This window comes from Herpailurus yagouaroundi, unplaced genomic scaffold (genome assembly GCF_014898765.1).
Source record: "Herpailurus yagouaroundi ecotype Mexico unplaced genomic scaffold, PumYag 139, whole genome shotgun sequence".
Classification (NCBI taxonomy): Eukaryota; Metazoa; Chordata; class Mammalia; order Carnivora; family Felidae; genus Herpailurus; species Herpailurus yagouaroundi.
The window spans coordinates 84250247-84268743 of record NW_024412394.1 but is presented as its reverse complement, the minus strand read 5'-3'; the positions used below and the strand labels follow the sequence as shown (position 1 = coordinate 84268743).

General features: G+C 35.2%; 1 protein-coding gene across 10 annotated transcripts in view; it reads left to right on the top strand.

Moving 5' to 3' along the window:
* Positions 1–18497, top strand: part of PTPRK (protein tyrosine phosphatase receptor type K) — a 571648-nt gene that overhangs the window by 534706 nt on the left and 18445 nt on the right. For 4 of the 10 annotated variants that reach the window (XM_040474587.1, XM_040474591.1, XM_040474589.1 and 1 more), the window contains 10 exons: positions 1951–2111; positions 3217–3252; positions 5216–5227; positions 7518–7702; positions 9378–9465; positions 10595–10671; positions 10867–10884; positions 13477–13513; positions 15098–15195; positions 15608–15724. In XM_040474587.1, coding sequence (XP_040330521.1) covers positions 1951–2111; positions 3217–3252; positions 5216–5227; positions 7518–7702; positions 9378–9465; positions 10595–10671; positions 10867–10884; positions 13477–13513; positions 15098–15195; positions 15608–15724 — 829 coding nt within the window. Of the gene's footprint in view, positions 1–1950; positions 2112–3216; positions 3253–5215; positions 5228–6076; positions 6699–7517; positions 7703–9377; positions 9466–10594; positions 10672–10866; positions 10885–13476; positions 13514–15097; positions 15196–15607; positions 15725–18497 lie in introns of those variants that run through there. The other 6 variants (XM_040474592.1, XM_040474590.1, XM_040474594.1 and 3 more) reach the window with 4 other exon arrangements.

Here is an 18497-nt window from a genome sequence, read left to right as displayed (position 1 = left end):
CTATTCTATTCTATTCTATTCTATTCTATTCTATTCTATTCTATTCTTCTAGAGGTAAAAGAATATTGTAGGTCAAAGAACAAATACCTTATATGGTGGTCTACAGGTAAGTTTGGAAAGTAAAATCTATAGACCAAAATAGGACCTGCTGATGTTTAATTTTCCCTATCCATGGTTTCAAAAAATTGAACCACTTGAGAAAATCAGGAAATTTAACATAAATATTCAGATTCATGACTTGTCTTTGAAAATAATTTTAAAATCAGAAAATTGTGATCCAATGCCAATAATCACTTAGGCAAGTTGCCCCCTAAATGGCTTTCCAGTTCTCTACAGTCCCCACCCTTCCAGACAGCCCTCGCAGCAGCACTCATTTGTACTACCTGTCTAATATCTGTAAGATTTAGCAGGCTTTCTACCCTATAGCCTAGAAAAAGGACAATAGCTCTTTCAACGAATATGTCGGATATCACTAATAAATGATGGTGGTGGTGGTGGTAGTTCTTGTTATGCTTTTGTCATTGTTGTCTTATTACTAGTACTGTCATGACCATTATTATTACTTCTTTTAAAGAAGTTAACGTCATTTGCATCCTAACGCCTAGTCTATGACTATCTTATTCAGGTGTTGGATCTGTTGTATCCACATATTGGGTGTGTTGGGACATATTCTCCGAGGCCAATTACTATAATCTGGAGGAGCTCTCAAATTGCTACATTAATTTTGTAAAGGAGAAGCCCTTGAACATAAACACAACCATTAAATGAGCCTTTAAAAAGTATTTGTAGTATATTTCCTCTAGTACAGATACTAATGAGCATGAGAAGAATATGTCCTAGTTAATAACCTAGCTGAGAAAAGGCATTCTTCAAACAACGAAGGAATATTTCCAAGGTACATAAACTGCTGCCATAAATATAATCTGGCTACTACAAGCTTTTAGAGTGCCTTTATTTATATTATATATAAATTGCCTTGTTAATGTGATATAAATGTTTTATATACCTTTAATAGCTTTTTATTGCATGTTTTATGTGTAACATTCACAAAGAACCAGAATGTATTTCACATCCTTGATATATAAGATAAAGATGTCAGTATTTGAGGAGCTCAAAAGTCTAACTCCACTGATTTCTAAATCCCCTAAGTCATTTGCCCTGCTGCATTTATAAAGCACATCTTCAGTTAATACTCTGCCATGTGCTTCTAAAACACATCTTTAGGATTTGACCATGGCTATGACTCAAGATTATGATCATCTGTATACTATGTCAACATTGTATTTGCCAACCTTTTCTCAGGGCACTTTTCTTATACAGTGTATAATTTTCCCACATGTATGTGTATTTGCATTAAATGTAGCAGTGGTTAATTCTACAGTTCTCCCGATTAAGTTTGGATTGATGTTATAAATATGCTACTAAATATGTAAATGCTACACATGTTGCATTTTTACCAAGTAATAAAACAGAGAGTGAAGAATGGGATTTCTTTGTCTATTTTAATTGGGGGACTAGAGTAAAATAAACTTAAAAAAATCGTCATGTTATTCCCCAGAAGAACTTCTAAAAGGTGATCAAAAGAATTAATTTCCCAAGAGGAAGACCGAAACTTGGCTTTATCTTAAATTTTCCTTGAACAGTTCTACTAAGGAAGTATTTATTTGTGGCTTCAATAAAGCATAGTTATAATTAATGACTATTTTAATGATACAAGAAATGAAAGGTTTCAGTTGACCGCTTGAATGTTGAAGTATCCAGATGACAATATTACAGCTACCAGCAGATGTTGTTTGAATATTAAACCTAATTCCTGAAGTTAGGAAATTTAGAGATTCCAAACTACATCTTTGTCTACTTATCCCTGGATCCTCCTGAACTACTTGCCACTGGTGTCAGCTGGCCTCCAAGCCTCACACTGGGGTTTCCCTTTTGTATTTGCCTTGGCAGCAAGCTTGCTAAAAAACGCAAAGATGTTATGGGCAACACCCGACAGGAGATGACTCACATGGTGAACGCCATGGACCGAAGTTACGCTGATCAGAGCACCCTGCATGCAGAAGACCCGCTTTCCATCACGTTCATGGACCAGCATAATTTCAGCCCAAGATGTAAGTTCTTCATCACAGTTTTCTTAAGTTTATTTATTTATTTCGAGAGAGACAGAGAGAGCAAGCGGGGGAGGGGCAGCGAGAGAGGGAGAAAGAGATCCCAAGCAGGCTCCGCACTGTCCCCCAACTCACGAACCACGAGATCAAAGCCTGAGCTGAAACCAAGAGTCAGAGGCTTAACCAACTGACCCACCCAGGTGCCCGTCTTCCTTAAAATTTTAGTAAATGATTTTGAAGCTCCTTAAATCACTTCGAATTCAACACATCACCTTTTGAATAGTGAGAAAAGGTACAACAGAAATGGAGGAAGCAGCCAGAAGGAGAGAAAGCGATAAAGAATATTCTGGGAAATGTTCAGCTTGGTGAAAATTTTCAGTAATCACTGGCCCTAAAAACATCCCCTCATGTTCCTTGATCTATATCACCACCAAATTCGTTGCTATAATGCTGTATGAGGCCCTTTGGAATTAATTTTAATCGTCATAGGGCCTCCTTGATCAATTTCATTTTTATTTCACTATAAGATAAATGATAAAGAAGAACATAAGTTAACTTTGCTGAAAACATAGATGTACTGTCTCTCTGACCACTTGATTTAATAATTAATCTAAAATGATTTGGAAGCATTTTTGTTCCCCAAACTTTTCTACCTATTGTCTCTGTTCGTACTTTATTAGGAAGCTTGAATTCAGCCGTGTAACTGTACAAACCCACTTATGAACCTGGAGAAAGGATTAAATCTATTTCTTACAGTTAACTGAAAAAAAATATTTGGAATGAATCTGAGATCATTATTTCTCTAAGTACCTTGCACTTGATAGATTTAAATGGGTCCCCCTCCCCATTTTATAATCTTTATAATGTCAAGTTGAATCTTCCTGGCTTTTAAAATCAAACAGAATACTGAACTTTAATTACAGCGGCACCTTTCCTGGTGTTTTGAGGTAACCCAAGTTGAAAAAGAGAATTTTACCTTTGCAGGTTACAATAATCAAAGAAAGATGAATAGTTATATTTCTTAAGAAAGCATAAATCCATTTTAAAGGAAAATGTAAAATACAACTTTAGGGCAATATATTCCTTCATGAGCTTTGTTTTCCTACAGTGCCCAATGATCCACTTGTGCCGACTGCTGTGTTAGGTGAGGCCCTAATTCTTTATCATTCTTTCTTGCATGGATCACACATCCTTGCATGAGTTATAGCTTTGTCTACACAGTAATTATCCACAGGGTAGGAAGCAGCTTGATTTTGAAAATTAAGTCCTGATCTTATCAAAGAAAGCAACTGTGGTCAACCCAGTCAGATTTAGTGGATTTCAAATAAGATGCTTTTTAGAAACTATGTATTTTTAAATTCTTGGTTCTGTTAGATTTGGAGCAAAAGTCCAGTGGTTCTCAATATATGACTGATGTATATATATGCAGGTTAGTAGAAAGGTCCCAAATGCACACATCTCAGGAGCCAGTGCTACCTGAATAATTAGTTTATATATAAAAATCTACCTGATGCAGAGATTTTTCTCAATCCCCCTAAGTTTATAGCAACTAAAGAACACATTTCCAAGTGAACATTAAAAATGTGTGCATTCGCTTTAGTTTTGCCTTTATTAAGACTTTATAAATGCAGGTAAAGTTGCTATAATATTCATGTGGAGTTTTGCATTCTATATATGCAGCTTACATGATGTGTTATCCTTCAAGAAATTGAGAATAAGCCAAGGTTTACCACTATACAACATCTAAGACAAGTGATGTTGCTAGTGATGAATAAGGCCTTTGCAAATGTAAAATTAATGTTTAATCAACTGTATATTTAAGAATGGAATGAGTTTCATTTCAATTTGTACTCTGTTCCTTGACTAATTATGCACCCATGATTCATGACCAGCTTGCTTATATGTTAACAATTTCTATATCAGTTTTATCCTAGTGTTTCTAATATTAAAGATTTAACCAAAGAAATATGGAAATTGCCAGATAAATGTATCTTAAAAGCTTCCAATTCTCTCATTAAATATAAAAATTTAAGTTTCTTGCAAGCATAAAACTTTATCTTACGTTTTATGCATGTTTTTATTATCCATGTATTCCACATTTAATTACATTTGTAAAATATTTTGGAACAATACAATTAATTCAGTTAAGTGAAATACACTTCTTTTTTACTAAAATAATTATTATTAAACTTATAATTTTATACTATAAAAAATATAGATTCTAAAAAAATCTGAAAGTCAATGTTCTCTTTCTCTAACTGTACTCCCCTTTTGATGTCCACACCAATAATGGCAGGGAAGTGAACTGGGGAATCCCAAGGGGTAGCCCTATCAAGTAAGGAGGGGCCAGGAACCATGATCATTGGGATGGCACCAAATGCCTCTGAAAATGTCATCTTCTGTTGAGCAAAATGCTGTAGAATGCTGTCACCATCAAATTAATAAGTAAAATTCAGTTAAAATATTAAAAGCCCACTGAGGAAAAATTAGTTACCTAAATGTTAAAATGTTAAAATGTTAAAATTCCATTACAGTAATATTTTAAGAAAATGTTGAATCAGGTCCAAATCATGCTTCTCTTGGGAACTCACAGTATGAACCTATAAAAATACCTTATGTCTGTGCTTTCCCATCTGAAAACTTATTCACAGTTTTGTAAGGAGACAATGAAATAATATATGTGAGTTTTACAAACTATAAAGTTTAAAAGATTATTATAGTAATTTGCCCTGTGAAAAGAGATATGTATGTTTAAGGAAGGCTAGAGTTAACATTATAGTCATAAAATCTATTCATATGAACAGTTGTTATGCATTTATCTCAGTTTGAAAGTCAAGCTGGTTTTTTTTAAATATTCTTTAAAAGCTAAATCTCATTAATCATATCAGATTTAGAAATGATTTGTTGCATTTTCATCATTCTTGGAATCATGGTATTTACAGTTATTTTACATCCACTTGATTTTGTATTTGTAAAGCAATTTTTGAAATCACTTCAAATATTGCTTGATATTAATACCTACTTACTGATTTTAAAGGCACTTAGAATCTTTTCATATTGATTCATATTTTTGCTTTTTCGTGTTTTACTGCTTCATTGGGTTAAAGTCCCTATAACCGGTAAGTATATCGCAAAGAATTCTAGAAAGCTTTCCATCAAGGAGATATTTGAAGTTATTTTTCTTAAATGTGTAATAAGGATAATGATTAGAACATGTACTCTCATACCAGTGTCATTATTAGGTGGTGTAATGAGGTGGAAAATGTATTGAGATTAATAATTCATATGTGATTATTTTAATGAATACTGCTCATTGTATTAATGTGTGAAAGCTTAATGCAAAACAAAAGGCACTGTCTATTTCATATTGGACAAATCATGGAAGATTTGGAATATGGGTGACTTCTTCATTTCTCACTGAGCCTGTTATAATTGTAAATATTCCGCTGCCCCAGCAGGTATGATACGAGCTCTGGTACTGCTCTGCACAGCCCAGGCTACCGTATCCCAGCTTGGGTGATTGCATTTTCCCTTTCCAACATTGTCTGTCCTCTTCTCATCCTAAGCTGTATATTCTGTGATAGTGCCCAAATCAGTGGCTTCTGAATTTAATTTTTATGTTAATGTCTATGTTAATCTATTGATTCTAATATTTTAGCAAAGATAGATCAACCGAGTGTAGCCTCATAGGAAGAAGAGGAAACTCATGAATCATGTTTGTTAGCAAATGTTTGTGTGTAGAGGGTGGGCAAAGCCTGGGTTAAGAGAGATTAATTCAGTTGGGTGGTTAGGTCACAAAAGAATCCACCAGGGGTTTTTGGGATTCAATGTGATATTTTTAGAAGTAAATGCAAAAAAAAAAAAAAAGGCATTCAGCCTAACAAGGGAAAGTAAAATAAATGCAATCAAACTAAATTGTAGAAGCACACAAATCTGATTGTGGGGTTCTTTTTTTTTCCCTTCTCCAGGAAGAAAAAATGTTTATCATGGGGACAACAATTCATTTTTTGCCATATCCTATTTGTAGAGTTGGTGATAGAACAGGCAAATGTACCAGCCCTTGAAATATGTTTCACTGTTAATTAAATATCGTTCTCTATAGTATGCATTATCATTAAAAACAAAAGTTCCCCTAAGAGTGTACTTTCTCTTCTGTTAATGAATATGGCAGTATAATGCTTTCCAAAGTAGCACCCTTAAAACATTTGTTTTTTTTTTTTTTGAAAGTGGTAAGTTTAAATGTGATAAATATAAGCATGCTTTTTCTCATTGTAATGATTAGTGCTGTGGTCATTAAAATAATATTTATTCTTCATAGGTATAATGTTCTTGTTCATTTCTTCCTTATGACAAAGAGAGTTAAAAGTTTCATGTTAAGCTAATGACACAATTGGGATGGGGCCTACACTTAAACGTGGGTGGTAAGGGATTCTGTTTATTTTAATTGATTCATTCACCGAAATATTTATTGAATGACTGCTTTGCAGCAGTCAGCAGAAATAAAAAGAAAAATATGACTCTGTCTCTATACTTTAAGCATTCAGAATTTAGTAAAAAAAAAAAAATCAGTAAACAAATGATTGAAATATAGAGTAAGTGAAATGACATGTACATGAGGAGGCCATGGAAACAAAGAAGGAGCTTTGTAGCTCAGCCTGGATGGGCCAGGGAAGAATTCCACAGGAACTACCTACACATTTTGCCCCAAAGATACACCCTCATTTCTTTCACATGGTGGGCAGAAAAGTCAAAATATATTTACAATCAAAACAGTAACCATAACAATAAACCAAAAGAGTAGAGACTAAGACTAAATGCACATATAAGCTGGCTAGCAGGCATAGTGGGCCCCAGGGATGATTCTGTAGAATGCTCATGTTTCCCAGTCTGGAGTGTACCACTCTAAGTAGCCCCAGGTGGCATAGTAGGCCCACAAGACTAAGGACAGCAGTCCTATGGGGATAGGTTGCTTAGATTGGGTCCATGAGTGAGGTTGGGATCTTGTTGGGAAGGAGTTTGTTCAGTTTACTCAACAATGAAAACACCTCTCCAATTGACAACTTGATCTTCTGGTCCTACCCTATGCTGCTATGACTGCAGATACACGAAAAAGGAAGAACTCAGCCAGATCTCCCACTTAGACTTTCTAAAAGTGGGTCAGATGTCTCTACATCTCACAGCATCTGTTATCGTGGTGATATAAGCATAATATGCTCTGACCTCATACCTTGAGCTGATATAAAAGACTTTGTCTGTATAGGGAAGCTGCCCCAGATCTGTGCTATATTTCTTTTTCTTCTTCCTGATATCAGAAAAATCTTAAGTTCTTACAATTTTCTTTGCATAGATATGTATTAAACAAGATAACTTTGTCTTTTTTTTAATCTTTTGGAATCTGAAAAATGCCAGATGAGAACCACAGTGCTACAGCTGAGTCCAGTCGTCTTCTAGATGTACCTCGCTACCTCTGTGAGGGGACAGAATCCCCTTACCAGACGGGTCAGCTGCACCCAGCCATCAGGGTTGCCGACTTATTGCAGCACATTAATCTCATGAAGACATCAGACAGCTATGGGTTCAAAGAGGAATACGAGGTGAAAGTTTCAATACTATGTTACATCTTATTTCTAATCATAATAGTGGAATTTAACACTTTTCTTTCCCTTTAACATAACAAGGAGTGGAATACTCTGTAGACTCTCTAATCTTGAGTCCATGAGCATATACTCAAATGTATATATGGGGAGTGGGCGGAGATGGAATTGAAAGAAAGGGCAATTTCTGGGGATATATCTGAGTCTGAATTCACTTGAAAAATTCTTAAATGTTCGATTCCAGAATTTTATTCTTGCTATTTAAAAACTACTTTTTAGACCCTATATTTCCCCACTGAAAGATCTATAACAGGATACTTTGAATTCCACCGTATCATTACAGATTCTGCCATTTGAATGACGTAAGCAGTAGGTCCTTCTCTGCCTCTTTGCGTATTGACCCTCTGTTGAGAAATGGGGTTAATCTTTGTCCTACTTGTCACTCTTAGTTTTCTTGGTGCCTTGTTGGTTGAGAGTGGCTGCGTAGAAAGACAGAGCACTGCAAATCCAGGCAATATTAGGAAGCCAAAAGAAGGATGTGGGAAATTCTTCTTCCAACTTTATTTCCCCTTCCTGCTCAATCCAGAAGACCAGGATTTTTATTGCACAGGAAATGATTTAACCTTAACATCTCAATAAACATAGCAAAAAGGAAAAAGTTCTTTTGCCACTCTTCACTTACTAAGAAGTATCAGTCTGGGGCATAGAAGGAAGTTCCTCCATCACCATATACACATATTTAAAGTGAAAGTACCCAAGCAGTATTTGACCTTGAAAGACCATCCAAAATACACTCAACTTCATGAAGAATCTTCAAAGCTCTGTATTTTATTGACTGATTGCTTGTATACCTGAGTTGTGAATAAAATTAGCTTTGAATTTTGAAAGTTGGTTTTAGACATATACCAGAAACACTTGGCTGTGGCAACAAAATAGTGTAAGGAATTATAATATTCTGCCAGAGCTGGGGTGGTTTTTTTTCTTCATTTTATGTGTATTCCTGTGTACCTCACTTCAAAAACCATTGACTCTTTGAAGACCCCATTTCCTGTGTTGAGCAAAGTTTAAGCTTTACTGCAAAAAGAAATCTATACCCATATTTTAAATTGCTGCATATGGTAATTAAACCAATCAGCAAATTCATCTGTTCCAAGATTCTTGGATATGGTGACTCTTTTTAATTTTCATATGGTCCCTTGTTGTACAGACTCAGTCCTTTTCATGATCTTCAAAGAAACTGAAATGTGATGTATTGCACATGATTTAATGAATAATTATAGGGGAAAACAGGTTTTCTTTTTCCTGCTATAAATGCTAAAAGAAAAACATTTGAAAGATACTCATTAAAAGTAGTTTTGAAGTTTTGATGCTTTCTCTGCTTCCATGTCTCAGAGTCGTAGCGATCTTAAATTTGAAATAGTTTCAAAATCCTTTATTTCCTCAAGTTGTTTTCTGTCCTCCTTTTGAACTCAGTCCCATCCAAGATGAACAAGTAAGAGGCCAACAAACAAGTTTGAGGTCTGAAAAGAGAACTTATTTACTGCTCTAGGACTTCCTTCCTTCCTGAGGAAAGTGGCTTTTACTATTTTGGTCATCAGAACAGAAAAACCTGATTCAAGAAAAGGAGTTAAATTCAGTCTTCTTGTTACTTTCTTCTTCTTTTTTTTTTTTCCAGAGCTTCTTTGAAGGACAGTCAGCATCTTGGGATGTAGCTAAAAAAGATCAAAATAGAGCAAAAAATCGATATGGAAACATTATAGCATGTAAGTTCTCATACAATTCTTGGTAAACGTAAATATTGTGTGTGGAAGATAAGTAATAGGTTGCAGTTCCTCCTTATATGGTTTTAAACTTTAAGAGAGTCCCAGAGGGTGGCACATCTGTTTACAATCTATTTAATATTAAAACAGCATTGCCTATTGGTAGTGGCTCTAAAATTGTCATCATCTTCATTAATTAAATTGACAGACTTTTCACCCAGTGGAGATAACATGCCACTTGATTTTATGTTTGCACACTTTTGTGTCGGGGTGTTATTGACAGCTGAGAATATCAAAACAATGAAAAAGAAAGGTCTTTTCAGTGATAAATTGTTATAACAACTTCTACCAAAACTATTCAAGGTGGGAGTGTTATTCTTTCCACATAACCTTTATTTTTTCTTGGAGCCAGTGTCTGAACTCCTGTTGCTATGTTATTTATCATTAGGGACTAATTCCTCCTTAAGTCTTCAAGAGGTATACATGGGATCAATAAATTAGTTATCATATGAAACCACAGAACAGTAAGAAAAGTAACATACTTTAGTTTGTAACTAGCTAATGATTTACTTAGACCATTCAATTCTCAATTTAAATTATTTTAAAATATCTTCTGAATATATCAGAATTCAATCTTGACCCTCAAGAACTAAGAAGTTGAGAGCAGGGATTCAAAATTCACTCTAGTTCTGTGGCTCACTTGCTCTAAAGTGCAGTAGGAAAGGATCCCACCCCTTTAAAACCATGTCTAGAAAGCAAAATTAGAAGTTAAAGCTAGTTCAGTTCTTACACACAAATCCAAGACTCAAAGGATAATTCATCAGACAGACATTAGCACGTTTCCTAAAAACTTCCTAAGTATGAAGATGCTAGTCGGTGAAGCTTTATTAACAGAATACTATAATAATTAATGAGTTCATTAAAGTTCTTGTATTTCTTTAAGGAAATTTGAATCATAGCATATTATGGATAAGCTATTATCCATTATCCATTATCCAACCACTGAATTATTTTAAGTCTCTACCAACATCATTGTCTCAGCACAGAGGGGGAATTGAATATTTTATTTTGTATTTATTATTTTATTGTTTAAAATAATTTTCTTTATGATGTTATTATTTAAAAATTTTAGATGACCACTCCAGAGTAATTCTGCAACCTGTTGAAGATGATCCTTCTTCAGATTACATTAATGCCAACTACATAGATGTAAGTATTTTTATGGTTTAGTGTGCCCAATTTGTTGGCTTATATATGTGAATCTTTTTGCTTGTTATTACCTATAAAGTGATTGCTAGCTTTTTAAAATAAAGAACAAACTGTACACTTTTCCTTGTTCTACGTCCTAGTACTTACTGACGTTGTTGTGCTTTCTTTCACACCTGACTTTGGTTTGGGCTGTAGATTTGGCTGTACAGGGATGTAAGTACCACTATATGTAAATAACAGCACCCTATTATAAATATTTAATATAACTATTCTTAATTACAGTTACTACTAATGCTTAATACTAGTTATCTCTGCATGCTTCACCTAATTAGCCTCATACAGTATATCTATGTCATTTTTTTTGTAACTCCTTTACATGTGTGAAGATCTATTTTACCTCCTTCCCTTTTCTATGTTTAGAAAAACAGGACCATTTTTAGCTTTTGACAAGTTATTATGTACTCGAGTTTTATTTGTTGATGATTTCTGTTTCTGGCTTTTATTCTTACCCCTCCCCAAACATGTGAGAAGCTGGATAGTATGATGTGTATTAGTGATTCTGAAATTTTACTTCTTACATTTGACTTCTGATGTTAAAAATGGGTACGAAGACTATTTTGTGGTGTGTGGTATTGGCTTATAAAGTATTAAAATTGCTTAGGCAAAATAATTACTAAATTGCATTTGTAAAATACACATATCACACATATATATCGAATCATGCAAATCAAAAAGTTTGTTTTGAGCATACGTTCCACTGTTACATTTGGGTTACAAGCATCTACATGCAAATTGTCTATTTAATAGAAAGTAATTACCAAATAAAAGATAAAATATTGTCAAAGAAGCCATGATGCTACATTACATAGAGGAAGGACAGGCCCTTTATTCTTATTTCATGGGTCAGAATCATGCTGGAAATCTTGCGAATGTTATTTCATTTCTCTGTGCCTCAATTTCCTCATCTTTACTATGGGGATAATAATAGTACTAATCTCATCAATTTGTTATAAGAAATAAAGTAATGCATTGAACACTCAGCACAATGCCTAGCAAATATTAAGCACTCCTGAAACTTCAGCCATTTTTTCAGTAATTCATACCTAGGTGTGCTGAGATTAACCAGTTCAAAACATGCATTAATTATAAGGCAAAAGTTGGAAGTATCAAATATTGCAGCATACATGTAGTATACATTTAGAGTTATATAAAATATATGAAAATTAGGCCCCAACAGTTTCTAATGTCCATAAACAGGAAATGACATTTGTCACATTTATTAAGTTCATGTTTTACAGTTATTTTGCGAATTGTCATTATTTATATATTTGAACTAATTAGTTTTATTACATATAGTCTCTGAGTATACTGGTTAACATTCTGAACATCAATTTACTCTCAGTTAATATTTTAAATTTATCAGACATCTCAAAAGAGAGAGTGAAGCTAATGGTCCACTCTTTAGAATAAAAAATTCAACCGTTTTCTAACAAATTTGTACTTGGTCCTATCTATTCTGTTTAACCTTGGTTTTCTGCCAAGACATATACACTGGAGCCTTGTTATAATACTACTTTATGGTACATATGGTAAAACTGTGTGTTCTAAATGAGACTGTGTTGTTATCCAGTCTTTTTGCTAAGACCCCAGTGTATTTTGGCTGATTACTACACAATTCCATTATGTTCCCTTTCCCGTTAGTTTATTACACTTAAAAGAGTCTTCTTTGGTAAATTTTTCATGAAAAACGGGAGATGAATGCTTTATAAAGCTTGGGAAAAAATTTTCCGTGAAAACTCATACTATTTGGTGTAAGAGGAAATAGAAAACTTCCAAATTTGCAGCAGTATGATTCTCCACCTATTAAGTTTTAGATTGGGGATCTCAGTTTATGTGCATTTATATGTGCATCGAGCTGCCCACACCAGTATGTGGACAAATTGTACCACAGGCTTTCGCTAAAGTCCTTTGAAATATACAAAACAAATTTGAAGCTTAACTCTATTGTACCATTAACAGTTTTGCTAATCATGATGTACTGGAATTCATATCGAGAGCAACTAACAACTTATTTCTTATCAGGAATAATTTCTTTGTTGAAATCGTATTAAATGTTTAAGCACCTAAATCTCTTGGCACACCAAAAATTAAAAAAAGTGCTAAACTTTTTGTTCAGGATACGATGCATTTTATTTAAAACTCTTTTTTCCCTATATATGTGTGTACCTGTAATTATGTGTGTGTATATTATCAACACACACAAAATAGTTTTGGCAGATTCCTGAACATATTATAGTACAGGAATATTCTCAAAAGTATCTCAGCAGGACTTTGACTTAATGCACACATGCATTGTCCAGCTCTAACATTGGAATGTTCTGTTATTTTTTTATGGTTCTAATATGTCGTTGTCCATTTGTAATGCAGTGTGTTGTACTTTTGGATGATAAGATGAGAATTAATATTTTTGAACACGATTTGCCAGGAATGAATGACTAAAGATTAACATGAAGGCATAAACATTTTAGTAAAACCAAACAATATGTATGAGGTTATTCCTTAGCAAACAAAACTCAATTATGCAATATATATTCTAATCTGAGCTCTTAAAACATTTAATTTTTGTTTTATGTTTACCTTTCAGATAACCTAGGTTTGAGAAGTGAACTATGAGTTCACTACTCATTTCTGGACTTTTTACTATAACTTAATCTTAACAGGTGGTTGTCTTCATCTTTTTATGCCTTCATTCATTTATTTCTGATACTGATGTAAAATGATAACCAATTTCTTCTCCTATTTTAGGGCTACCAGAGACCAAGCCACTACATTGCAACTCAAGGTAAAACATTGCCTTTTTAAATGATAAAAAGCATCCAAACTTACTTATTCATCCATAGGCTGTTTTTTATCTGACTGAACTGGAAAAAAAGATCAGGTCTTCTAAGTGAGACTGCTCTTTATTCATTTGTATAATACGTATTGGTTTATCTGTGTAAAACATATATAAATTAAAGCTTGATTTGTTTTTTGATTAAAAGTAAACAAGAAGCTGCTTATTTGTGACTTGGGTTTTGGTATTTTGATGTCCCAGAGCACTAGTCAATAGTGCTGGACAGAGGAATTACTCCTTTTGATGAAAGCAAGAGAGGTCTCACCTTGGATAAGTTGCCGTTGTGTGTGTGGGGGGGGGGGGCCATAGTCTGTGGCTGGAATGGAGTAGTACCCAAGACTGATATTGTTATAATGAGATGTTAGACTCTCTTCCAGCAAAGTTTTACAAGCTAAGACAGAGAGAAAACTAAGGGCTAAAGGGAACTTCGTCACGTTCATTCTATGTAGAAAATACAAAAAGGCAGAGAAATCTTGTTACAGTGGCACACTGGGGAATAAAAGCATCCTAAAACACCTTTAGTTATCTCTCCATATTGACCACTGTCCATCATAAACCTGCACAGTTATTTATTTCTTAAAAGAGGGAAGTAAAACAAAAGCTATGTTTGCTCTTTTGACAGAGGTCATTTTCTAAGTTTTTCCACATATCTTTGCATTAATTGAGTTGAATTGTAAGCTCTTGAAAGTTAGAAAGATCATCCGTGGTGGACAGTATTCTAGTTTTGTGGGGATTTTTTGATTTGTTTTAATTTTTTTTAATTATGTATGTTTATTTTTGAGAGAGAGAGAGAGAGAGAGAGACAGAGCGTGAGTGGGGGAGGGGCAGAGAGAGGGGGAGACATGGAACCAAAGCAGGCTCCAGACTGTGCTGTCAGCACAGGGCCCAACGTGGGGCTCGAACCCACATACAGCGAGAACATGCCCTGAACCAAAATCGGGCACCCAGCCGATTGAGCCACCCAGGATACCCCGTTTTGTTTTAATGGCACTGAGTAGAGTATAACCCAGTAGGTGCTTTTGCAGTCTGGAGGTGATAATATAAGGTTGGGATGTTTGCTTATAAGTATGGATGTTTCTTCATTAATCCCTAAACATGCACTGCTTCATAAATGATGTGGATATATTTCATTGGTAATATATGCTGTTTGGTAGATGGTCATGTAAGACTTCCTATTTTTTACATATGTTTGAAGATGCATCAAACTAACTTAGTGACAGATATAAATAACCTAAAAACTAGTGATAACTTCTTCTGAATGGAAAGTATAAAAGGCAAATTGAAAAAAAAAAAAGGGAGGTATATGCCTGTTTTTGCTATAGTGTGAATTTAGATACAGAATGAATTTAAGTAATTTCAACACCTTTTTGTGTTAGACCTTTAATATGTTTTTATTGTTTATTTAGTTTATTCTGATTTTTACTTTATGTATATATATATATATATATATATATATATATACTTCTTACCACTTACTTTTTCTAACTACAAAATTTATCTGATAACATAATATTCAAATTAATTTCTTCAAAGGCCCAGTTCATGAAACAGTATATGATTTCTGGAGAATGATCTGGCAAGAACAGTCTGCCTGCATTGTGATGGTTACAAATTTAGTTGAGGTTGGCCGGGTAAGAGAAAAAAAGATTTTTTTTTCTTGTTTCACAAAACATGAGTGTAAGTTGAGTAGCCAAACATAAAACACTTAGAATAGAATCTCATTTAATTGTTTTCAAATGTTGTAGGCATAGCATTTCAAATGAGTGCTCCTAAGTGGATCTTTGATGGCTGAGAAATTATTTGATTTCTTATTGAGTAATAAAAGAAACTTTGATTTTATACTAGATTCCGATTGCATAATTGGGCTATATATTGTAAAGAGACTACAGCAAGTTTTTCTATTTATTGTGTAATAGATTCTTTTATCTCATCTATAGTTTTTTTAACTGTATTTTTACTGTAACCTAAAGAGTGACCACTGAAATTAAATCATCTTGGTTAATGTGTACTCAGGTCCACCTATATACCCTTTTTGTCATTTAGGTTAAATGCTATAAGTATTGGCCTGATGATACTGAAGTTTATGGTGATTTCAAAGTCACTTGTGTGGAAATGGAACCACTTGCTGAATATGTAGTTAGGACATTCACTCTGGAAAGGGTAAGTACTCTAAAATTCTCTTATAAAATATGTATATTGAAACTGTTTTTTCGGGGCGCCTGGGTGGCGCAGTCGGTTAAGCGTCCGACTTCAGCCAGGTCACGATCTCGCGGTCCGTGAGTTCGAGCCCCGCGTCGGGCTCTGGGCTGATGGCTCAGAGCCTGGAGCCTGTTTCCGATTCTGTGTCTCCCTCTCTCTCTGCCCCTCCCCTGTTCATGCTCTGTCTCTCTCTGTCCCAAAAATAAAATAAACGTTGGAAAAAAAAATTTTTTTTTTAAACTTTTTTCTCTTAAAGCTCCTGTCAAGATTTGTTTTTTGATTATGCTATAAAATCCACTCATTCATTCATTCCACAAATATTTATTTGAGAGCATGCCATGTGCCAGGCATGGTTGTAAACCTTGGGATACATATTAAATACATAAATGATTTCTATTTTGAAAGATGATCTAGAATTATGTGAAAAATCACAAAACTAGAAAATCAGAGAACAATCGATAGAATGAGAAAAATTAAATATAAACCAAAGACCAACAAAAAAAGAATAAATTAGATCAAAAAGCTAGTTCCTTAAAAAGATCAGTGAAAGAACTAAACCACTGTCGATTCTAAATGAGGGACAATCCAAACTATGCAATATTAGAAAACACAAAAAGCGTATAATTCCAATTATACTTCCTGTTGGGAAAGCAATACAAAATATTATGTGTAAACTTGGAGACAGATTTTAGTCTAAATCCCTTAATTCTAATAAATAATAATTCTCAAAATTTGACCCAAGAAGACTTAGAAACCTGAATAGATGATAGAAGAAACTAGAGTCTTAAAATTTACCATTAAGTTGCACTATGGTTTTATAGTTGAGGTTTCTACTGGGCACGGGCTGCGCCACAGTCCTCCTCACCTTGTGGCCATGACGGCCGATCTCATCAGCCCCCACACACACAGCAGACCCTTCGTGTATGGTGCCATGAGCTTCTTGGATAAGATGGCCAACAGGCTGGTGGTCATGGCCATCCAGAGCCTGCATCCCTGCTCCTTGGAGCTCTGCTGCTGGGCCTGCCTAGGCTTCTACTACTGGATGATGGTGGCTGTGACCAGTGTCATGGGCATGGCTGCCCCCCCCCCCCTCTGTCTGTGCAGTCTCCTCGTCTGGCCCATCCACCTGCAGAGCTGGGACCCTGGAACCCAATCCTGACACCTTCCACTCATGGTCGCTGTCCTGTGCACATGAACTCTACATGCCATGCCCAGCCCTCCATGCCACCCCCAACTCCCTTCCCTGTCCCCCCATCCTCACCTGGCTGTGAGAGCGGTAGGTGAGGGCAGGGCGGTCAGCAGCCCAGATGCTGAGCTTGGCCCTCTGGGATCCAGGGGTGCACCCAGCTCACCCCTCACCCCAGGCTCGGTCAGCATTTCCTAGGTGTTGCCAGGTCCCTGGATGAATGGTATCGTCACTGGGCCTGATGGGAGCCTCAGGCTTGGGGGGTTGGGGGACCTGAGTCCAGTGGGCACAACCAGTGCCCAAGGCCATCACTGACCATGAATAAAAAGCCACCTACGTGTGAGGAAAGAAAAAAAAAATTAAAATCTTTAAAGAACAGTGAACGCCTTTGTCAATAAAACTATTTAGACCATAGAAAACCATCAAAACCAACTAAATATATTCTACATTTTTTAAGTTTATTTATTTTGAGAGAGCCAGTAGGCTGGGAGGAGAGAGAGAGAGAGAGAGAGAGAGAGAGAGAGAGAGAGAGAGAGAATCCCAGGCAGGCTCCTTGCTGACAGTGCAGAGCCTGATGCGGATCGTGAACTCGGGAACTCTGAGATCACGACCTGAGCTGACACCAAGACTCGGATACTTAACCAACTGAGCCACCCAAGTGCCCCTATTCTGAAAGCTAGCAAAGCTGTGATAACAGGACCAGATAAAGATGGCACTCTTTCACACTCTTCTTCCTCCCCTTTTTTAACTCTCTCTCTTTCTCTCTCTCTCTGCACACACACTTTGAAGACCAGTTTCATTCAGGAACATGCTTGAAAAAACTTCAACTAAAGTACTGAAAATTTGAAACGAGCTGTGAATTAAGAAAACATCACAACATGATCTATAATGATGGTTTTCTAGGAATGCAAGGATATCATTCCTGTGGTAGGAATCTAACTGGATATTTCATCACATCTTCCTTAAAGGAGCAAAACCATATGATTTTTTCATAGATATTGTAATGTACTGTTACTTAAAAGACATTTATAGAAGTAACCTATATTAGGGAAATAAGGGGGCAACTTAAACAGGATAAAGGTGATTCAACAGTAACTAGTAGCACGCGTGTTAAGGAGTGCACACCCTAAAGGCATCACTGTTTAATCAGGAGTGTGATGTGGATTATTATACTCACTAGTATTCAAAATTTGGGGATGTTCTAGTAAATGAAATAAGACAACAAAAGGAATAAATTGCTTAACTATTAGAAAAGATAAAGTTATTTTTACATGAAATTATTTTATACCAAGAAAATTAGAGATAATATTTTAAAATTGAACTAATAATAATTTAGTTGGCTAATTCAAGATAAATATTCATAAATATTAGCTTTTTTGTATATTAGCAGTAAACAGTAGTAGACATTAAAAAATCTCTTTCACAATAATAAAAATTTCTAAAGTATCTAGAAATATATTCAACAAAGATACAGGTCCTAGGTGACTAAATCCTCAAAAGTGTATTAAAGAACATAGGGGCGCCTGGGTGGCTCAGTCGGTTGAGTGG